At 41.1% G+C, this 25,249-nt stretch overlaps 1 protein-coding gene across 1 annotated transcript in view; it reads right to left on the bottom strand.

The window, feature by feature from the left end:
• Window positions 1-24,067, bottom strand: part of cobl (cordon-bleu WH2 repeat protein) — a 90,361-nt gene extending 66,294 nt beyond the window's left edge. Inside the window, 3 exon segments of the mRNA XM_080768883.1 lie at window positions 3,667-3,855; window positions 23,246-23,424; window positions 23,731-24,067. Coding sequence (XP_080625009.1) covers window positions 3,667-3,855; window positions 23,246-23,292 — 236 coding nt within the window. The 5' untranslated portion in view covers window positions 23,293-23,424; window positions 23,731-24,067.
• Window positions 24,068-25,249: the final 1,182 nt, after the last annotated feature.

Here is a 25,249-nt window from a genome sequence, read left to right as displayed (position 1 = left end):
ACACTACAGTGAGGCTTCCCTCTAAGCTGTGGGGGATAATGGAGTCGTTTGGTCCACGATTTTGATCATGGAATTATAACCTCACAAACACTGGATTTTGTCTCATTTTGAGCAGAAAAAGGAGTAATAATCGTGCACGCGGGCGAATGCACGTCAGATCCTTATGTAGGCTGTCTAACATGTGAGTAAAAAATAAATAAATGAATAGAAATATATTTTTTAAATCTCGTAATCTTGTGGATGGCACAGTGGAGTACAGTAGCTATTCACTTGCTCATCTCGTTCTGGCACAGATTCGGTTAAGGTTGGATGAAAACCAAATTCTGGCCTGCTTCTATGTATTGTTGTTTCTGTGTTAGAAAACAGTATTTATTTTATTTTACAGTTTTAGTTTAGGCTAGTGTTTGTACAGTATCACTGGTGTTATTATTAAGCATTACTAAGCATTATGCTTAAAGTCATAAATTACCTAATGGCTGGTTGTTATGAAGAGGGAACAGCCCATGTGTGTATCACCTGTTTATGTCATCTTATGACACCTATTAACCAGTCATGAGTCATGACACACCTGAAAGTCAAGGATCAACTGTTATCACTGGCTGCTATCAGAAAATGTGTCACATACACAGTATTTCAGCACGGTGCCCATGGTATTCAACTTTATTTACCATGATGAACCGTGGCCAGAGACTACGCTGCCCACCCCTAAATAAACAAAAAGTGATACAGTAGCTGACCACTTAAGCACCCTGACCACACACAGCACAATGACATTAGCACCCCTGGCTAGTTACAGTAGCTGCCCACTTAAGCACCCTGACCACTGCAACAATGACATTAGCACCCCTCCCCACCCCAAGGATGGCCTATAGGTGAGGAATGTTGTTTTTCCAGTTCTAGATGGGAGATCATTCTTACTTCCTTCCTTTCAAGCAATGGAATTTAATTGAATGCCTGGAAATGTACCATTGTTTTGTCTGTAACCATATACCCCCTTTGCCCCCCGTGGCGCCGGGCCTGAAAATCCAAAAGTAGTGTGAATATTTTCACAGCCTAATTACTAAAGGATAAACTATCAGTCTTCTCCGAAATCTGTCAATCTTTGTCAACTCAGCACGTGTTGACAACGCATTGTAAAAGTAGTGTGAATATTTACACAGCCTAATTACTAAAGGATTGTGACTGTGGGACAGACATACAGTCTGACATACAATAGGCTACACGTGTGCACAGTTAATAAACAATGACCTATATGTCCAGAGGTCTTAAATTAACATAGTTGGATTTTAACAGAAAGACAATGCCATAAATCAGTCAAAGTAAGTGACAGACTCAACAGTAGCACACAGCATGCAAGGCAGCGATGCATGCATGCAAACATGTTTCTCCAGCTGAGATTTAGTGTCTCCATCTCTCTCTGGAAGAGGTTGCACATTACCTATACGGCCACACTGAGGCGCAACACCAATGCTAGCCTGTTTGTCCAAAACACACTATCGCCGTTACGCATTTCACTTGAATAATGTTGTGTGCGCACGTGTGCGTGCAGAGAAAGACAGTTATTTAATGAAACTCAAGATTATAACGCCCTGTCTCGCCGCTGTATAGCCTGCATGGCTATTCCTGTGTGTGTGTGTGTGTGTGTGGCATGGCGAGAGAGAGAGAGAGAGAGAGATCGTTGTTTCCAGGAATGCGTGTGTGTGTGTGCATGCCAGGCGTGCGTGTGCGTGCAGGCGTGTGTATGTGTACACGGCAGTTGGCTGTCAGGCGAAAATAGCCAAAGCGATATGTGTAATGTTAATATTTAGGCACGAACCAAGTACTGACAAAGAACAATGTTGATGTAACTAAGGGATTCGCTGTGTCAGTGATATTTTAAATACAGAGATTTAGAAGGAATAAGCAAAATCGTGAGGCTCCAATTCCTCTTCCTTGTTTCTCTTCTCCTGCGGGAGATGAGATTCTGAGACTGTGAAAGCTAGTGTGGGGGCGGGCCTGGTGTGGGCCTATTAGAAGACAGGGCAGTGTTGCCAGGTTTGCGAATTGTAAGCGAGTTGTAGTGTGTGTAAGTAGCGTGGTTAAAGGAGATAGGTCCCGAACACTGCGAAGGGTAAGTGTGTGACGTCACTGCCCGTGTGAGTGTGTGTGAGTGTAGTGTGTAAGACGGTGTTGTGGGCGTTGCAGTAGCGACGTAGCTGTTCGTGGCTTTGGGTTCCTTGCCATGTGTTGGGTACAACTTCTCCAATATATAATAGATATACACATTTTAGAGGAAAAAAACTAAAGTTAAACAAAAAGTAGCAATTGTTTTACTAAGAAAGCTTCACCTACGAGTGCAGTCAAATAATATTTAAAGTAAATTTAGTTTAGAGAGTACAGAGTACTGTATTTCGGCCGATGGGCCTTGAGTCCAGAGCGACACATGGCACCCGCTAACCTACATTGCATGGTCATTATGAACAGAGCCCCTTGTTTTCTATGCCACGATGGTGTCCCTGATTTTCTGCCCCAGAGGACAGAACCTTATTAGGGGCATGGAGTGACGACAGGTCAGCTTTGCATAAGTCCTCTCCCAGGGACAAAGCTCGGAAAGGGATCATTCCACATGTATGATCTTGAACATTCCTCAAATAGACCCAAAAACCAACAACGCTTGATTCGTTGTCTCTCAAATCACAGATGGGGATGAATCGTATCACTGCGTTGATGGTACAGTAGCTAGTTGTCGGTTTAGCTGTCCTTGAAATAACCAGAATTACTGGCTCTTTCAGAAAATAGTGAAGGTGTAAAAACAAAAGGCAAACAAAATATGAATACCGGTAGGTATCTACAGATATAGATATACAGCCACTGTATCTACCTACCTTCATGCCTTAACTACCTGTCACTCCAAAAAGCTTGCTCAAGACCACCTATCCACATTGTCTGACCATCAATCCATCAAGCGTTTTTCATTTCAACTGTGATTGTTACAGTAGGCAATGTCAGCAATTTGCAAAATATTTCATTTTTTTATTAGCAAAATAAAATCTCAAGACTGAAAATGTAATGTTTTAGGCCGACCAGCCGGTGAAATCATGACATTTCTGACCATTCATGTTTCTGGAAGATGTTTTTAAATTTGTATTCTATTCCTTGTTTTGATCACTTCAAATACTCTTTCATCTTAAAATAGCTAATGACCGAAAATAGCCAGTCTAAAAGCTCACAACACGTCGCACTGCGACGTGTTGTGAACTTGTAAATCTGCTATTTTTGGTGCGCAGACACACTGGCTTCAATGGAATCCAGATGAGTGAAATCAGTTGTGGCGACTGAGATGTGTGGTTAATCAGACTAATCAATTTAGACAATTGTCAAAATCTATTACATTTTCTTTTGCGGCAATTCATTAATACATAATAAATCTTGAAAAATTATATACCGCTATTTAGAAAATGCATGCTTCTTGATTTGGTCTATTTGGAGGACTGTGGTTGGTCATATAATCAAAAGAATAATTGATTGAATAATTCCAAAGCATACTGTATAAGCGATGGCTGCAGCCCTGAATGTACAGTATAAAGTATTCTACACCCGTGATAAACATGGAGTTTAAACGGTACAATTCCTTGTAGTCAACCACGTGGCAAAATCAAAGTGTGTGTCACTTGTTATCCCCCTCACCTGCCATCCTCGGTAAGTGTAGCCTGGTATCCATTTGGCAAGGTGAGGAGCACCTCCACGGTGGCTCTTAGGACGTTCTCCTTGGTGTCTGTGCCTCCTGTCCCTCCCCCATCAGGCACAGCGTTTCTGAAGATGTGTCGTGGGGCAGGTTCAGGGGGTGGAGGGGGGGCTCGCGGCTTCATACTCCTCCTGGATTGAATTGAAAGGAACATTATTTATTAGGTGATGTTGTGTCTGTCGGGCAGAAACCTCTTATCTTAACATATTGTGTTTATTCATGAACTAATTCCCTACTTGATCATACTACAGTGCCACACAAAGGTTTTTGTTAAGAGATTATATTAGAAAGTAGATTTGAAATGTTGATAGTAGCATGGACTCCACAGGATATGCCCTATGGCCTATTGGCCTATTGGGTCTGTCTGTCTGCCCCTGGGTCTGTCTGTCAATTGTCCAAGCACGAAAATAGTTTGGTTTGTAACTCTGTTTCTCAACCATTTCGGACGCAGGGTGGCTCGCCGGAACCGGGCCAGCCTCCTGGCGGTATTCCGGAGGGTCTGGTTGTATCAGGTACCCCCCAGGGACCCCCGGGGACCCCCACATGGTAAGGCTGTACCCTAGCCCTGTTTTTAGGACTCGAACTTCGTCAGGAATTTTCGAGCAAACATCCGGACCATTTGTTTCTAATTCATTAATTTCTCTGAGTGCTTTTAACCAGGCTGCAATTCAGATATCCGCCTTGAACACATAGACTGTAAAGAATATGGACAAAGCGGGGACTTCTATGGGGCTATGGGTTTTTCTGGGTCCAATGACAGCGCCACAACAGGCCATTATATGAACTTTCAGGAAATCCCGATTTCCTCAGTGGCTTCACAAAATATCTGTCTGACTGCCCCCCTGCTTGAACATGATTAGCGCAGCGCTGAAGAGAGCGCAGCGCCCTCTCTTTATCAATCTCTCTCTCCCAACACACACACACACACACACACACACACACACACACACACACACACACACACACACACACAGAGCGTCAAGTGGCTCTGACATGTGCTCCACGAAAACAGCTGATATGTGAGCTCATCAAAAATGCTTCCCAATGTCTCTGTAAGCTTGCTGGCAGGCTGCTAAGACAGAGTGTAGCATGCTCGTTAGCTGTCTCTCTTTCATTAATTTGTTCCACCTGTGTAGGCTACTCTCAGAAGCACATTGAGTGTGTGTGTGTCACTGTGTGTGTCTCTTCTGCTGCCATGCAGGACTTTCAAATTATTGTAAACACAACATGAACATAGTACCGTTATTATGCATATCGCATATTTTCGAGTAAAATAATAATACATTATTTAATATAAAAACAAAACAAACAAAAAAACGAATGGTTCAAGTCCATTAATTAAGATTCAAGTGCCAACCCTAACGAGCGAACATTCGAACCCTGAATGTTCTGGGACAGCCTTACCACACGGTAACTCTGTCATTTCTTGACTGTTTCGGACGTGGGGCGGCTCGCCAGAACCGGCACCCTGGCCGCGTTCCTGTGGGTCTGGAACTTCTGCGGACCCACGGGGACCCCACACAGAGTTGCACCACTCACTTCACACGTGTGTGATTTTTAAACAACCAATAAATAAATAAATGTTTGTGTGGCCACATACTGTCTGATACTACCAGCTATTGTGTTTACTTCCCTGAAAAAACTATCTAGACCCATAATTGTGGCTTAAAGGAGTAGGTGAATGATTTCCATATTAGTTAACCAGTACAATACAACCGTGAAAAAGGTGAAAGCAACTCATTGATTCCAATTAAGATTCACGTCTGAATAGAAATGCCTGCCCTTTTTGCATTCAGGTTTAAACAAGTGTTCACTGAAGCTACCTATCTATCAGTGAACATTGTTTACTATCATACACGTTACAACACACAAGAACAAAAATATGAGGTCACACACAAATAAGAAAATCACACCCATGTGAAGTGAGTGTTGCAACTCTGTGTGTGTGTGTGTGTGTGTGTGTGTGTGTGTGTGTGTGTGTTGGGCTGCACAACAGTGACACTTGTTTGTGAAAACCAACCAAAAGCTTTTTTCGTGCTCGGACACAGCCAGCCAGGGACAGACACAGGGACCCAGGGACACACATACAGCGGAGGCACACTGTCGCACGTTTTCGGCTGCGCACAGCAGCTGCGCAGTTTTTAGACAGCTGGTGGATGGAAAAGAAGCTCCACCTCCACGTCAGTCGGGCGCGGGGGTGGAGCTTCTTTTCCATCCACCAGCTGTCTAAAAACTGTGCGCAGCCGAAAACGTGCGTGACAGTCTGCTTGCGGCCATAGCTGGCGATAGGAGTGGTTGCACCACTAAAAAATCTGTGTCTCATATGAGGGCTATGGGAAGTTCAGAAACCCACCGCCCTCCAGTGACATCATCGTTAGGCAGATTCTTTTTTTAAAACAAGATTTTTACCAGGTGCTTTAGCTGCTGGTCAAACACAGCTCATAAAATGTACTTATATTAGCGACCTAGCCCTGAAAATCTCATTGGCCTCGTCTGGCTGCCCTCTGGCCAATGGGACAGCAATCAACGGCATGAACACCACAGTCACAACACTACACAGCAAGCAACAACCCATCGTCTGCACGCCATGAACAGTGTGGAAATTAAACGCATGCATGCATGTGGAAATTAAACGCACGCATGCATGTGGAAATTAAACGACAGCCAAGTGATGTGGACATTCACCAGTTACCACACGTCACTTTTATTTCTCAACTTGCACAAATGTGTGTTGTTCGTCTATTACATACATGCCTCAGTCATGTGCCATTTGCGCTATGTGCATACATCTTTGAAACTTCATTACCGTGAGCTTGTTAGGTCTGCCATGTACAATAGAACATCTAACCACGGCCGCAAGGTTAAAAAAATGGGGGGAGGGGACAAATGCACAACGGACAGCGCTTGTTTATCATCCTATCCTTGTTCAAATATACCACCATTTAGGTCGACATCATGCTATAACTTCATGTGATAATGATATAGCAGCAGCAGCCTACTATACTATGCCAGTCAACTGTCTTCCTTCCGTGTGCATTGTGATGGTAATAATATGTCTGTCATAATTTCTTGTTTTTAAATATTTCGATTTTTATTATCATGAGAATGATGGCTTCCATTATCGCATTGCAACTTTTCAGGAATAGAAAACCTGCAGTTTCTATTCGCTTGGATTCCCCATCGGTGATGTCACTGGTGGACAGGTTTCTGAACTGCTCACAGCCACAGACCGAGTAGAAAATAATTGTGGCATTTTATCATGGACCAATTATATGAAGGTAGGTTGAAAAGCGGTGAAGTGGTACTTTAATCATATCACCTGTAATCTATTCATTTATGGTTTAATTGAGTGAAATAACTTAAGTATTAACAAATCAATAGTACAATTTTCACATTAATTGGTGTAGTTTTTCCCATCAGTGTTTGTTTACAATATGACTAATGAGATTTGGATTTTTTTAAATAAGTTGGGCATTTAGAGAATCTGTTTGAGAGATAGATTGTGACATCCTCAAAACAACTACCGGTAATTGACTAAAAAGAATACTGTAAGCTTGCATACTGTGTTAGCCTCGCGGAGCCAGACTTCATCTGGCTTCACAGTGGTATATTAGTATCGCAACACTTTATAAACTAAAGTGGTAAGTTTGAACATACCTAAACAACCACTATCTCATTCACTGCTGTCACAGTACTGTCCATAAAAATAAAAAATCTCTTAAGTCAGTGCTCAATCAAAGTGCTCTGTGTCATCTGTACTGATTTGTCAAAACTGTACTTGATTTGACGTTAAACAAACACAATACAGCTTGCAATGATTAATATCTGTTCTATTCTATGTGTGCAGCAATTCAGCACACCCCAACCTATCTTCTCTAAATATTAACTTTAGATAATAACATTCCACTCACGTCAATAACAGTCCTTGTTTTGTTGATTAAGTGTTCCAAAAGTGTCATACATCAGTCTGTTTACAGAACCAGGCCAAAGGATTTTCGACTCCAAGCGCATGTGTGTATGTGTCTAGTGCAAAAGACTTTCGCTTATTCCATTAGCTTGTAGCATATGTTTATTCCATCCTTTAAGACATTTCCGCTTAGTCCAATGAAATGGAGCGAAGAGTGAAGGAGGAATGCCCATGAACATAGCAGAGTTAGTGGACTCTAGCCTGGCTAAAGTTAACAATTAACAACTAAGTCGGATATCAGCTAACTGCAGCACCAACAGTGTCATTGACCCTTTATGCAAAGGAGAAAGTGGCCCCTGTGTGCTGATCATTGTGCCATACTGATAATCACTGTTGAGACATCGATCATATTTCAATTATCATCTAATCAACACAACAGATTTTCTGTGTGGAGTTTGCATGTTCTCCCCGTGTCCCCTATACAGGTACACACAAAGAACATGCCATAATCATGGTGGTAATGCTGCCTCCCCCTGGTCAACTGGGGAGCCTGATGGAGGGGAAAGGAACTGGTTGGAATAACATCCACATACTCCCCCCTGTCAGGTGATAAGAAGCGGCCTGCTCACTCCTCATGCATTGAAGGAAGCATGAGCTCAATTCAGGGTTCTCCCCAGGTTGGCAGGTTGGTAGCAACCAGGATTACAGTTTAGGAAAATGGTACCGGGTGAAAAAAATTTGTTCCAAAATTGTGGGATAAAAAAATGTTAATTAAAAACAGATTATTAATTATCATTTTTCTCTCATTGTAAATCATTATGAATAATCCACCAGTGACATCATTGTTAAGCAGATTTTTTTAAACAAGATTATTTTAAAATATATATTCAGATTTTTATTTATGAGAACGATGGCTTCCATTTTCGCATTGGAACTTTTCAGGAATAGAAAGCCTGCCGTTAGTAATAGCTTAGATTCCCCATCGATAATGTCACTGGTGGACAAGTTTCTGAACTGCCCACAGCCCTCCTATGAGACACAGACTGAGTAGAAAAAAATATTTTTATCATGCTAATTAGTGAGGACCAATTATATGAAGATAGGCTGAAAAGTGGTCCTTTAATTATTATTTTGGAAGATGTGTAAAATCCAGGAAGGTGCTACTTATCCAGGGGATAACGTTTGATTAAAAAGAAAAGATAGTGACCATGGTGATCTTATTATGGGAACAAAAATCTGCCTATAATGTGTGTAGGAAAAATGCATAGCAAGCGTTAAAAAAAACACCAGGATGATGGCCAGCAGTGTGCCGCAATTTATGTGTTTTCTTTAACCCATGCTATGTATTAGCCATACAAATAAAGAGTATTTTTTAAACAATCAAATTTTGTTTTTGTATAAGTTGTAAAGTTGTAATAGATGTTTACTCGAATGGCATAACTCTTATTCACTAACTTCATAAAACAAAACATCAGTAAAGAAATTCTAATGGAGTAATGTAACAAAGATATGCCATACATACTGTAGTACTACATACCGTAGTGTGTATACTTTTCATTTGTATGGACTCACCGTTAGTCAGCACTCAGCATACATGCATTTGTGTGGTGTGAGAGAGTTTGTGTTTTTGTCATCATCTCAGTCTCTCATGCACGCATGGACGCACGCACGCACACGCACACAAACTACATGTACACACACAACATACAAAGAGTCCTTTACGAAAAGCTTACTCTCCCACAGAGTGGAGTGGGACAAGGTGAGAGCAAACAGAGTGAGAGAAATTGAGAAAGTGTGTGTGTGTGTGAGAGAGAGAGAGAGAGAGAGAGAGAGAGAGAGAGAGAGAGAGAGAGAGAGAGAGAGAGAGAGAGAGAGAGAGAGAGAGAGAGAGAGAGAGAAAATGAAGAGCAGGAAACTCAGATTCTCTGCTGGCTGTAAGAGCTGAGACTCCACAGTGACTGGGTTACAAATGGGCTGACACTGAACCACGTATACACACACAGTCACACACACAGTCACACACACACACACACACACACACACACACACACACACACACACACACTCACGTTGCACACACAAGGTTACAAATGGACATTTCAGAACCACACTGTTCTTTCCACTCGACAAACCAGCGGCAACCAAGAGAACTATTATCTGTTTTCATATTGGCTTCTCATTGTAACAGAAAAGGTTGCTCATCTAAGCCCTTGAGTGCTCTTCAGAACACCTAAGTTGTCACTTTTCTTTATTTTTATAGCAGCATTGAACATTGGTAGAAAATTGGGTTGTATAGCTACCTGAGGATGATATACTGTAATAATTCTACATACTCTTAAAGGGACACTTAATGACGTTTAGAAGATTTAGAACACTTTCCTGGGGGGTCTTTATGTGTATAATATGTGGTTTTACAGCCTTCCCCCCTATCGACAAGGAGGAGCAGTGCACCAAAGCAATATGGGAAGTAGTCCAGGAAGGAAGTGAGCCCAGGAAAGTGTCATTAACATATATTATTTTGCAAAAAGGATGACGTGTCCCTTTAATCATCTTTCTCTGTTTCTGTCTGTAGGTCTTATGTGAAAAGTCTAACTTTCCCCCTGGGAAATAAAACTGTTAATGAGGACACGAACCACTGGATGTCACCAAACTTTCTACAGCTGAACAAAGACAAGACTCAGATCCTTAGTATGCGCTAATGGCAGGAAGGATACCCTATTTGAATTAACTTTCTCTGAACCCAGTGAGCACTGCAGGTCACAAACCTGGCTGTTATTATGGATGCTGCAGATCTTAAAGATGTAGTGCTGTGATTTTTTTCCCAGTTTCTCACATGTTTAAGAGGTGACAGTACTTCATTAGACCCATTGGTGTGGTTGTTATGTGCAATGATGTCTTCCCTTTGTATTTAGGGTTTTTAGGGCTGAAACCTCGACAGTCAAACGTGCCAATGAAAAAAACTGTGATATAGTGACATCACAATATCACCCCCTCCCCTTTATCATACAACAGCTGTGGGTGCAGCTTCAGTTCAGGTGGATCACCACCCATCACCACCCTCCAGGCAAACCAGGCATACTTAATAAACTTGTGGGCCGCATGTCCACATAAACATTTTAACAAATACAGTACACTTTCTTAAAAAAAAATCTTCCTTATAATAATACATGATGATCAGGTTTTACGGTGGGAAAAGATCACGGCACTCCATCTTTAACCACTTAAACACCATACTTGCCCCCTCCTCTCAACCTACTACCCTTTCATTTTTAGTCGGATGACTCATACAGAGAGAGACAGACGGACAGTGACTAAACTGACACATACGGACAGGCAGGAGACGAGACATAATATCGTCGCTGTCAGGTGGAAACTTTATTTCTAAAACCGGGAAAAAAACCGGACTTTTCAAAATATTATTGTCTTTTCAAAGTTTAAAAAAATAGCTAAAATAACAGAGCTCACAAGCTCAAGATTGGATGATGACATGTTGTGAGCTTGTAGATAGGGAATTTTGTTCTAATTTTGTGCAAAGAAATTGTGAAAATGTCCAATCTACAAACTCACAATGCGGCACATCGCGAATCTTGTCACTGTTTTGTTTACATTTTGTATAGATTCTTTATTATTGATTGAATCCGGTTCGATTAACAAATAATGTTGTTGTTTACCTGTGTGTGTGTGTGTGTGTGTGTGTGTGTGTGTGTGTGTGTGTGTGTGTGTGTGTGTGTGTGCGTAGTGCGCGTGTACCGGCTTTGCCAACTAAGGTGCCCATATATAAATGACGTGTTTTGGATAGTGGGCCAACAGTTATCTTGATTAGATGTGATTAGATGTGCAAAATTGTGCAATTGGATAAGTCCTGTTTTCAAGTAACACTTGTTGAAAGTGTTGTGTGACTGTGAGTCATGTGACTAAGTATGAGTTAGCCTTCAGAGATTGTTTGGGAATCCCTGGTCTAGTGTATGAAATACTTTGAGGTATTACTCTGCGAGGACAGAAGAGGACAGCATATAACTGTGGAAAGAAACAGTAACTGACTGTCTGCCTGCATTCTTCCTAGCCATGGAAACGCTGCATAAATGTTCCTTCTGTGGAAGGCTCTTAGGAAAATAATGGAATATATTACTGCAGGTTTTTCTTTTGGAGAGTGTTGTATAAAGAGACCTGGACTGAAGTTGGAGACAGAGTTTAGAAGAGTGGTTGGAGCTATTCTGTTTAGACATAAACTAATAAACTTACATGTCAAATCCTATACTGAGAATTCCAGTCGTTAATAATTACATTGTGTGACATAAAACCAAGGCTTCCTTTTTGCTCTTCTAGTATCAAAGAATAAATGCTCGTAAGCTTCTTTTTTGGTGTTATAAATCTAGGTAGTTAGCTTAAAACACTCTTAGAGCTGTTATTCAATCCCATCTCCTACCATTTCATTAATGTGTCTAAAGAAAACATTTATGGAATGTTGTAAAGTAATCATTAGCCTGTCGCCTACAAATTCAGCCTCTACATTTTGCAGACGGAAAATATCCAAGCAAGTCATGTGAAGCATCTGATCATCTCCAGACTCCAGTCACTGATGTCCCAACTCTAAAGATATCGCCCCATGAGGAAGTAACACATTAATAAACATTCATATAAAGTGAAGTTGTTGAAGCGATGCACAAGAATCCATGAGAGAAAGACAGAGAGAGAGAGAGAGTCTGTACCTCAAAATATTGTTGAAATAATCATTTAATATGGCTGACAGAGGCATATACATTGTCGTTGCAATGCATTGTCGTTGCAGTGCATCTGCTATTTTCAGCAACGATTTTTGGTGTAGAGGGTAAAAAGGAGGGGACCAAGTATAGTATACTGTAGACCTCGGTCACAGGGTTTAATTGGCTGAGTCAGACAGTCGGATATTAGACAAGCAGGGAGACAGACAGTCAGATGGACAGACCGTCAGACAAGCAGGGAGACAGACAGTCAGATAGACAGACAAGCAGGGAGATAGACAGTCAGATGGACAGACCGTCAGACAAGCAGGGAGACAGACAGTCAGATAGACAGACAAGCAGGGAGACAGACAGTCAGATGGACAGACCGTCAGACAAGCAGGGAGACAGACAGTCAGATAGACAGACAAGCAGGGAGACAGACAGTCAGATGGACAGACCGTCAGACAAGCAGGGAGACAGACAGTCAGATGGACAGACAAGCAGGGAGACAGACAGTCAGATGGACAGACAAGCAGGGAGACAGACAGTCAGATGGACAGACCGTCAGACAAGCAGGGAGACAGACAGTCAGATGGACAGACAAGCAGGGAGACAGACAGTCAGATGGACAGACCGTCAGACAAGCAGGGAGACAGACAGTCAGATAGACAGACAAGCAGGGAGATAGACAGTCAGATGGACAGACCGTCAGACAAGCAGGGAGACAGACAGTCAGATAGACAGACAAGCAGGGAGACAGACGACCAGTTAGAGTGAACAAGAGAGGATACCTGTCTGAGCCTCTTCCATGTGAGCCAATAGGATCACTGAAACAATGAGCCACTGTCCTCTAATGAAGAGAGCCCACTGGGAATAGGCCAGTCCATGGCCAATAGCCTGCCATGCACTGACCTATATTCACTAGTATGACATGGCTTCCAACATCCTGAAAATATGCCAACAATGAATGGGACCAGAACAATCTGAAACATTAGAATTTTGTAAAATAAATGTAATATGTGACGCTTTTCAGGGACACCTCACCGCTTAATAAAATGTAAACATGCGTGGGAGTACAATAACCATTACATCAGAGCTGATTTGTACAACAATGCCATAGACTAGTACAGTAGCTGAGTTTTCCTATATTCCTCTCGTTTTGGCGAGAGAAAGAGAGAGAGAGAAACACCACATAGCATTGGTATCCTGGAGAAAGCCATAAGGCCTAGACGAGGAGTGCAAACAATCTAATCTTTCTTTATCACACACGGCAGGAAACTATTAATTGACCTTTATTTGACCAGGAAGTCCCATTGAGAGCAGAAATCTCTTTTACAAAAGAGACCTGCACCACTGTGAACTTACCTAAACAACTGTACTGATACACTGATGTAATACCAAATATTATTACATTAGCCAACATTATTGAAAAAGAAGCTTCAATGTCTATTCTATATGACGTAATATTCATAAATAATTTGGCTGTGTGTGTGTGTGTGTGTGTGTGTGTGTGTGTGTGTGTGTGTGTGTGTGTGTGTGTGTGTGTGTGTGTGTGCGCGCGCTTGCGTGTGTACATCAACACACTCTAGTTCTCTTCACTACTCTAGACTAGAGTTTTCAGCCCCCCTATTTTGAATCTCAACTGGAGTTTCAAATGGACTTCATGAATAACATTTACTTGACTATTGTCTACTTGACAGACTGTGAATAATAAACATCCTGGTCAGTCAGTGACACCGCACGACACACACACACACACACACACACACACACACACACACACACACACACACACACACACACACACACACACACTGCCCTGCCCACCACCACAGGCTACCTAGCTAGCATGCCACTGACTGTCATGGTGTCCCCATAGCAACCTATATTTACACCACTCCACTAGGAAGGTGGGTCCTCCTCTATTTCAAAGCAGCTGTGAATTTATGATGGGACTTTGCCACATACTGTACAGTACATGTATAAATTTATGATAGAACTTTGCCACATACTGTAGGCTACAGTACATGTATTTATGATAGAACATTGCCACATATTGTACTAGTGTACAGTACATGCAAACCAGGGCTGGGCAGTTAACCGGAAATATAAAAAAATTACTTTATAACCAATATCCGACTTAATCTTGCTCCTATACAGTAGGTTAATTCAATGTTTGTGTGTGTGTGTGTGTGTGTGTGTGTGTGTGTGTGTGTGTGTGTGTGTGTGTGTGTCCTATTTTACACATTTGCATCGCATAGTGAGCAACGTGTACTGTAGATCTTCTATGTTCTGTATTGTTTTTAATCAGTTATTTAATAAAAAAAACAATATTATTAATTATTATATTTTTTTACAATCAATTCCATCAATTAGTGGGATTAACTGTTCCCCACCCACTACAGAATATGTCCACCAGAAGCATGTTAGACATACGAGACCAGCCCGACATTTGTTTGCAGTTGCTAGGGACACAGATTCCTAATTCAGCATAATTATGTGCTCTACACTCAGATTACCCCACAGCCATGTGGTTACAGTAAAAACCCCACCCTACTCCACTGGTCAGAGGGGAAGTGCTGTGAAAAGATTATATGCATAGCGTTTTGAATATGGCTGGGCGATGGCATAGGGCAAAGTTCAAACCCACATCATCGCTAGTACATGCTGTCTGATATGTCATTGCTAGTGCATGCTGTATGATACAGTATGGGTCAGTCACTCCCTGCTGTTGAGCCATTAGAAAAGTATTGCACATGAGTCTGTACAAAAAGTGACAAAATGTACCTGAAAAGGTATCAAAACCAGAATAAATTCAATCTCATTCGGTTAATAAGGATGAATAAAGAGAATTAGCTACTAAATGGATTCCATCATTGTAGTATGACATTATCCATATACTATTGAGCTGCAATGATAAGTGTCTGTCAGTTGGGGTTTTGCTGAGTTGCATGGCCAGGGGAGTATCAGTGTGGATCAGTGTAGTACAGTGTAGTACATTTGACTCTCTGCTTTGTCAACAAGTTCTTCAATAAATGTCGGACACGAACATTACCATCCCTCATCATGCCATGGTACACACTACACAGTCCTCCTGCACGCACAGGCTGTACACAAACACACATACATAGCCTACCCCCCCCCCCCTTAAGCACCTAAAGCCAATGACTATGTGTATGCAAGATAGATGTACTGTTGATGTACCTAGCTTGTACCAAAGCAATGTTTAAGGAATTAACCTTATTACTGGATTATCAGGCTGGACATTATTGGTAACATGCAGCCAGATAGTCAGAAGAACAGAAAGATCTCTCATGAAGGGGTAATTCAGACTGCTGCCATTTGTCTCCGCAACGTTCTCCACAATGGTTTCACCTCATCTTGGTCTGAACTAGGCTTAAAATATCCAGGTCATCCCTCTTTACAATCTACTGAACAAGAAAACAGCCAGACATAAGAAAGAAAAAGAAATGCCACACAAAAAAGACTAGCAGTAACATAGCCCAGGGGACAATCAACACAACAGAAGCTCTCAGGTGCCAGGGTGAACTGTTGCACTGGGACCAATTATGCCACCTGTAGTAGCACTCCTGCTTTCTAATGTTAGTGTTCTTTACATCCAGGCTATGGCGTCATGAGCTCAGGTTGACTCAGCAGCATGCAGGGATCAAGCTGTCTCTCCTTTCACACCTACTTAAAGGACAGAAATCCACTTAACAGTAATACTCATTCTACTGTCTTCTTTTGTCTCCTCCACTCCCCAGTCCCAATATAATACAGTATGAGAACAGGTCATGCAGTCCACTTGTGACCACTGGTACACTAACACTCATGCCCAGTGTTTCCATGAAGAAAAAGATTTCCTCTAGAATATAGAATAATATATTTTGAAGACACCAAATACTGTGAAATTATTTATGAATTCCCTGTTCGCCTACATTGGCCCAGTATGCCCATTTCCCCCTGCTGAATCAGTTTTAACACTGTAATGCCAAACCTGAGACATGTTTTAACCTGCAAACAAAGTAGAAATAACTTAGTGATGTGACAAGGTACTAATTACCTGTACCTAAGATCTTGGAGCTCAATTACTGCTAGTTGCATGTGCACAAGCCACATCATGGAATTACAGACTGGCTCCCTGCAGTATTAAGCACCAACTTCTTCATTCAGAAAGCTCCCAGGTGGACAGGAACGGGGTGGGACGGAGACAAGGAAGGCGAGAAGGATAGATGGAAGGAGTGGAACAGCAGGAAAATACCAATTAGTCTGTTATCTATTCCCCAAGCTGATCCTTCAATTAGAGAGCTCCTGCTGGAGCAAAGGGTGGAGAAAAAACTTTGTTGCCAGTGGTTCTTGTTGCTCTTTTTAGCAGACAGGAAAGGAGCTTTTTAAAACCCAAGTGTAATGCTGCTTTAATATCTTTGGAGACCACATATTGAATGACTTACTGTATAATGAGTCTTGTGTTGAATGGTCTTTAAAGAATAGAAGTGCACATATGCTGCAAATTCCTGAGTTAAAATTTAAATCAGAGGGTCTTATAAAGTACAGTAATGACGCAATATGGGTATTACTTTTTTGTTTTTGTTTTTTACACTTTCAGAGTTAATCACTGTCTTAAGCCCAATAGGCTACTGTAGTTCCCCTAGGGTTCTATACCAGGGATCTATGCAGTTTGGTTCTCCTTTTTTCACTGTACAATGTTCTCTTGCAAATAAAACTCACAACACAAGGTGTCACATTGAGATTTTATATTTTTTCAGAATATTTGCCCTCAGAATAAGAGTGCTAGGGGAAAGAAAGCTGAAAAGTTGTATTGCTAGATTAGACATGGTCACGTGAAATATCTCAATATCCGTGTCCTCAGCCTTTTCAGGAATATTTTCAGGGGCTACAGTAAGACAACAGTGGTTCTCATTCTCAAAATGGGGTCTGAGGAAAGGACACCTCAAATATTAAATGTGAAAAGAGACCTTTCCCTATCAGCGGTATGTACTGCTACGTACAGCAATGGGAGCGAGAGTAATCCCTATCTTCTGTAATGCCTACATGTCTTCCTCTCACACAAACCCACATTCCATGGTGACTACCATCTGACAGCAGGTTTCCACAAATAGGACTGAGCCGCCCAGACCAGCTGCATAACAAGTGCCCAGACAGATACACTGTACTGTACAGTGCATGCTACATACAGTCGGTTCAAATGATATGAAATCTGCTGAAACAAACCTACATTTGAAGGTATACTGTATACACAGTATATTTGAAAACTCCTCAAACATCTTGCTAGATATTCAACCCACTCATGATGAATACTATATTAGTAATATTACTATACTGGCAATCATAGCACTTCATAGTGAAGAGAACTTCAAGTCTACTTAGTGCTTCATGTGAGCTATTAGTGGACATTCAACAGCATAGCTTTAAAGATAAAACATAAACTGTGGATTTATGTGGAACAAAGTTTAACAGCTGCAGCATTTTATATTGTACCTACCATAAACTAACACCTCTTTCAACCACATAAAATGAACAAAGGTTAGGCAAGTTTACAGTGACTGAATTTATTTCTAGGACATTCAGTCAATGTGTACTTTGAACAAATATACACTCAGTTGGGCGTTTATAGAGCTCATGGAAGAATTCCATCTACAAACACCCACACTATATTTAAAATGTAGGGTTGGGCACTCACCAATATTGCCCACCTTAGAGACTGCCACCACACTCCATTAGTTAAATACAAATATCATAACAAAAGTTACAAAACACAACAAATTGACATATTTAAAACATCAAAACATCGATAATCCAGATGTGAGGGTATAATGGTTGTCCTAAAAATGGAATTTGTACACTAAATACAAATAGTCTCTAAGGAAATGGAAAAACAGGAGGGAAGTCCTTTAGTCAGCAGAGTTCAGCTATAGAGCGACCACACAAACCCTGAAAGCCTGTGGTCTGGACCTAAATACAGCAAACATGGAGCAGGGTGTGTCTTTGAAGCACTGGGTGGGAAGGCCGCATCTGTGTCTGTCTCGTAATCTCCCATCATTTGGGACCCCGGCAGGAAAGGGTTGGTGCAGAAGGATAACATTATCTTACAGTAGTATAAAGTATTTTAAGAAACTGTATTAGCTAAGCTGACAGATATGTATCCATAATATACTACTAAAACGTTGTATCCACTCACTGGCTAATGGAACTGTTAATTGCCTCCATGTTAACACACAGGGTCAGGCAAGCATGTATGCAGTTCTTCACGCATATATGCACTTCACGAAGAAGTGATTCAAGGACGAGGCTATCTTGTGCTGTTTTCCGAATGAGGTCACAAGGTTGTTATTTGTTGGTTTCATTTATCTGGTTAGTGTGGAGTTGACCTTCAGCAGAGGCAAGGACAGTGCAAAATAAAACAAATAAAAATAAAAAGCAGATGCATGTAGAAGTAAATAAACTGACATGCCTAACACCAGGTGGATGTTCAACACAAATCAGTATATCAAAGAACTGATTAGGCCTTATTGTATTTGATTAAACACTTTATCGACTGATGTAGAAACATCAGAATCATGAGCAATGTCTGTGACTTGTGAGTGTGAATGCAGGGCAGGCAGGTGGAGTGAGGATAAATACATTAAAGGCATCTAAGAGGGCGTTGGTGGATAATCAACCAAGTTCTGGAGCACACGGATACAATCAAGTCCTTTTATGTGGGCAAATAAAACTCACCGCATTTCATCGCTACTGCGTCTTCATTAGAGTCATGAGTCATGAGCACTTGTAAAAAAGTCTGTAAAGCTCTTTGAAGAATGAAAAAAAAGGAATGCAACATTTCAATGCCAGAGCATCTCCGTTCATTAGGGATGCAATGGACTTTAGACTTTAAGATTAACTTGACCTACAAACACCATTTTAAACATTTAAGAAGTGAGTAAGCTTTTGCCTTTTAAATAATCTTTGGAGTATATAATGGCTGGAAGGAAGATGATATACTGTTAGTAGTAAGGCTGTAGTAAGTAATTATACATTTATACTGTGATTTAGGACTGGGCGATATGGACAATTATTGATATTGACAATTACTTGTGGGAATGTCTATTGGTGCTTTGTTACACACAATGAGATTGTATATATCAATAATGCCTATATAACAGCTATGTGGGTAAACTAACATCACTTTACTACAGTAATACAAAAAAACGTTTTATTATTATTATTTCAAGGCCCTCCATAACTCTCAGAGAAACCCTGAGGGTCCCTGGACCCCACTTTGAGAATAATTCACAACAATATCCAAAATATGACTCTTTAAAAAATGTTTTATGTCATTCTAATGGCTCAGACCATCCATGACATGTCATATTCAATACCAAGAAAAGACTTGTTAGACTATATTGACATGATTCTAGTAATATTATTTTCACCTTAGTGCAGCTGAGTCTCTCAAATGACTGAAATGAATGGAAAAGCTGCTGTCCTTGACATTTGGGAGACACGTATCATAACAATGCTAATACACTTATTTAAATATGTGTCAGTCTCGCTAATACGTTTTTTATTTTATTTGCGTCCATAAAGTAAGCTAATGTGGTTCTTAGCAGTTACAAGGCAGTTACAATTAACTAAATTAATTGTAATAACATGCAGTGTGTGTGGACTAGTTCTGCCATCAGTGCTGCTGTTTGTGGAACAAACAGTCATTTTGTCTGAGGTAGCAAACATGCCGGCTGTTGTGGCAGTCCTTAATTACAGTCTGGCAAAACTAAAAGCTAGGAGGTAAGCCTTCACTTAGTCTACTTCTCCAATACTACGCATGCACGCACGCAGCCACACACACACACACACACACACACACACACACACACACACACACACACACACACACACACACACACACACACACACACACACACACACACACACACACACACACACACACACACACACACACACACACACACACACACACACACACACACACACACACACACACACACACAAAGATGAATCTACTGGCTGCCAGCTTGGACTTCAAAGAATTTATTATTCAGATACAACTGTGTTTCATTTTCTTTCATAGTGCCGTCTCTTTTTTGATCCAGCCTGTCGGTCCATCTGTTTTTGTGTGCTTGCCTTGCGTACGCACATGTGCGTGTGAGTATTTGCTGTGTGCCTGTGTACATTGTGTGCGTGTGCGCGCTCGCGCGACCGTGCGTGCGTGTGTATATGTGCGTGCGCTTATATGAGCTGTGTGTTTCACTGTAAGCGGGCTATGTAATAAAGAAGTGACTCCCTGCTTGATGACGGAAGAGAGAATCCGCAGCACAATGGGAGTTGTCATGGTGATTTATATGGACAGAAATGTCACACACTTACAGGATGAAACACTGCTTTGGCCTCCATGCCAAGTGACACTGTGGCCAGTCCACTTTGTAAATCTATCCTAAAAGCCAGTGGCTGTCTCTATTGCAGTACATCTGGTTAAGAAGAACCTTTCTTCAGCTCCCACCCCCCCCCCCCTCCTCTCTCTCCTTGACTACTTAATGAAAAGGTCAGAGTGAACAAACCTTAATTCTTCAGCTCATCTACGCATTTGGTTGTAATAAAACGTAAATAGAAATGCAATAGATAATGAAAAGGTTAGACAAGAATGAGTAAAGTAAAATACCCTTCATATTTCCCATTGTTTTCCAAAGATCCAGGTTTCTGTTCTCACTGCACTAGTTACTGTAAGTCAATTTCATTTGCAATGGATGCAAATCCATGCAATTAAAAATACAACAATAGTACTCCAATTAAAGTAGCAAAAATATAGCCTACAGTAACCCTCCCAGCCACACGTGTAAATAAAGCATTTCAAACTCCCACTCATCCGACTTCACATGGTACAGCTCTAATGACTCTAGTTGTACCGCACCTGTTCTTTACAACAAATGCTGGGACAAACTTTTAGAGTTGAGAGTGAGGAGGTGATATACAGTAGTAACAGTACAATGGCTGGGGAACAACAGACACAAAATAATAACGTCCTAAAATAAGGCTCACAAAGTGGGGCAATATACTGGCATTTATTCAATACATTGTTCTTACTTCTTTCTCTATTTTGTTTCATTGAGGACTGAATTAAAAACATTTCTGGAAAGAAATATACTGTATAATAATTGTTCCAATGAACAATGCATGTGCTCTCTGTATTTGTACAAGATTCAGTTAAGTAAGCCAGGTTACTGTGCTGCTCTAATGAGGATGAACTGACTTATGACAACAATGAGCTTCAGAGTTCAGACTAGAGTGACAGACAGAGAGAGAGAGAGAGAAACAGAGAGATAGAGACAGACAAGAGAGGGGGGGCAGAGAGAGTGAAGATTGCAGGGGGAGTGTTCAGCAACTGGTGTCTTTAAATAACTAGTATATTTATCATGTGCTCTCTTGCATGTTGCAGATAGTATGAAAGCAGCAGCCTTTAAGTAGTTCAGATCTATGGCTGGTCAAGGATAAGTGCGTGGGAAAGAGACATGACTTTCTGTAGCACTGTAACATATACAGCCAGAGCCGTATGCCATACTACAAAGGATAGCTTTGGGTGATCTGTTTACACACTTTAGACATGAGATGATTTTGTAACTTCTACATTAAAAACATTGGGGTAAAAGAGCTAAAGTTTTTGTGAGTTCACTTCTCATGTCGTTTGCTTGCATATATAGAGGGCAAGTGCTTGTCCGGAAAAGGCATCATAATATTGGCGGCTTGATGACCTGTAGGACTACGGACGTACTTTCCATCCATTGTAAACATACAATGATGACCAGATTATAGAACTCTAAATACTGGTCTTCATAACCAACAACATACTATACTGCAGTTCAAGTACAATAAATCACTCATGTATTGCTAGAGGTTGTATTATAATGTTGTACAGTGAAACTACAGTACTATCTATCTACTAAGCTACTCTTCTTAAGGTCTACAGTTATCACAGGGGATGCAAATAAAATAAAGGGTGCAAACAAAATGGGTGTCATATCCATTCCCTTGCTGAGTCTTCTTCATGCAGGTACAGAATATGAAGTTGCAAAGCCATCTATGCAGTATAAATTCATCATTGTCACTTTATCCTTTTGTAACTCTTGAGAGTCCATTTTGGTTATACACTCTTTGACATGAACACTGGGAATTGTCCTAGCACAATGTGAATCAAGTGATGAGTTAACGGCTAATCAAAGAAGACGGTCCAAATTCAGTTATAGCAGCATGAGCCATGAGCCCCAAACAAAACAAAACAAAAGGCACTTTTGTGGAGTAGCCACAGTTGTTGTTGTTGTTATTCAACCAGCAAGTTTAGTAATGGACCAGCCTGTTGGCTAGCTTACCCTCCTAAAATGTTTTTGCTTACTGTGCTTACTGTTTGTGTATGACAAAACTGAGACTGTGTTAGGTCAGTGCAGCACATACAGGTTAACCAATCTGGAATTCTCTCTGTTGTTTGACTCACTGCCTGGACAGAAAATCTGTTTGACTGACCACTGCTGTTAATGTTATTTTTGTGTGTGGACAAATATAGCTATGTATGTGTAAAAACAGGTAGGTACAGTAGATAGGTAGGTAAGTAGGTAAATAAATAAACAAACAAACAAACAAAAAAACAAAAAAACAAAGTAGTAGGCTGACACTCAGGGAATCAGGTTGGCCAACTTGGCCTACTGATAAACTGCAGTACAGCTATTAAAATTGTAACTTAACTTGTGATCACTTTGCTTAATGTTGTGTTCAGCTTATTGAATTCCCTTGTTGTTGAAATGTGCCATACTATACAAATAAACTGGCCTTGCCTTTGCAAATGTTATTGTTAGGTTATTATTAAGCCTGAATAGGTTTTTATTTACGTTTAGAGGGAAAACTTACCCTATGGGTGGTTTGGTGGCCGTGATGGAGACTTCACCGTAGTCCATGGTATGAAAATGAAATGTGGCACTTTGATTACTGTCCAGTGTCCAACTTCAATTCAATATCAAAGATTATATGTTCCTCCTCTCTGGGCTCAAATCCCCCTGGTCTTAAACCCCAAGGATATCCATGGTCACCTGCGATCAGCATGGGAAAATGTAATCAAAGATGTGTCATTTGTATGAGGTGGGAAGGTGGGACATTTTAGTCTAATATAGCGTAACGTAATAATAATCCAACAAGTGTGTGTGACTACATGTGTGCAATGCAAGAAGATGACACAGTCACTGGCTGCCCGCAACAAGTATCCACGTAGCGCGTCACCTTAAAATAATAAGCCTGACCTCGATCGATCCCTCCCCTCGCCTCTCCTCTCTCAAAAACATTACATAAATAAATAAACCCCTTGAATGGGATTCCTTCCTCCCGCGATGTAAACTTACTTTTGGCTAAAATGTTGCACAGACTCATTCAAACACACTTGCTTGCTGTTGCCAACGCAGCCTTTAATATAATCCTTCTTCTCTCTCCTCTGACTGGTTGCCTGGCTGACACTGGAGTGATTCCCCTTGTGCTGCTGTTGCTCTCAGCCCGCCTTCGTCAGCAGCAAAGCGGGCTCACTTTCTTGTCGTACGCCGGTGTCGCGCCCCGAGAATAGCCGATCCACAATCAAAAAACGCATCGCGTCCGCGACGCGTTGTGGGCACTTGTGGGCTTGCGGATCGGCTATTCTCACGCCAATCGTCCCCCCCCCGCTCTCATTTGGGAATTCATTGAAAACAGACTGTTGGCGACACGACGAGGCACCAGCTGGCCACCGACTCTCTGTGAGTGTGTGGGTGTGTGTGTGTGTGTGTGTGTGTGTGTGTGTGGGGGGGGGGGGGGGGGGGGGTTTATTTAAAACTGTTATTATTGTTTTGTTTTTTTTATATCTTTGAAGGATGTATTAAGGTGCAATTTGTGAACGTATAGTGCATAGGTTGTTGGCAGGTAGGCTAAATGATAAAAATGCAAAACTTTTCAAATAGGCTACATAACATTTCCAAACCAACTCAGAGAGTGCAATCTTTCACATGACCCAAAGAAAATGGCCAAATCATTCAAATTAGTATTATTATTTTAATTAGTCGAAATTCAAACCTTTCTCCCGGCTAGCCCTGGTCCAATGCTTACAGCGAGACACTCGCTGTAAGCATTGGACCAGGGCTATCTCCCGGCATGCTTTGTAACAACATCCTCCCTCCTGCACAAGTGTATTAATGACACAAGAGGTCACTCTACAACCATGGCATTTAGGCATAGGAGTCAAAAGTAGAATATTTAAGGGACCAAGCAGTCCTGAAAGCCCTGTGCATTCGATGGGTGGATTCATAATTTCATTCTACATCGGGTGTTTTAAGGGACCAAGCAGTACTTTATTGTTTTTTTCTTTTTCTCCTTCTGCCAAAATAGCAGTTCTGGCTGAACCGTGCAGTCGGTTTTCGCGAAACTCTGCAACATGGTACAGGCCAGGGCCATGCCAAACAGTGATGATGCGAAGCCCATTTTTATTGGCTTTTATTGATGTGGGCCTTGACACGTCATCATGCAGTACGTTTTCATTTTAAGGAAGTAATTAAAAAATTACTTTATGGACTTTTTATATAAAAATACACAAACATGAAAAATGTGCAATTGTTTTTGGCATCATTTGTCAGGTATGCTCATTATGATGACCACGGATGTGGTCTAAAAGTGTGAAAGTTTTCATTTCACTACACCTTTAAATATGTGCTGTGTTGCTTCTATTCTATTACAGTGTCCATAGAACAATATCTAAAGAATGCAGTATATAAATGTGGTGAGCCTGAACAGTCTGCCAAACACATAATTAACACCTGTCCGCTGTGCAGAACATCTAAAAATATATCTATTTTGGTGGATGATACCCAAAACCAGGACACACATGATTGTTATTAAAAA

Source organism: Protomyctophum bolini (genome assembly GCF_963924005.1).
Source record: "Protomyctophum bolini genome assembly, chromosome: 7".
Lineage (NCBI taxonomy): Eukaryota > Metazoa > Chordata > Actinopteri > Myctophiformes > Myctophidae > Protomyctophum > Protomyctophum bolini.
This window is presented reverse-complemented; position numbering and strand designations above follow the sequence as displayed.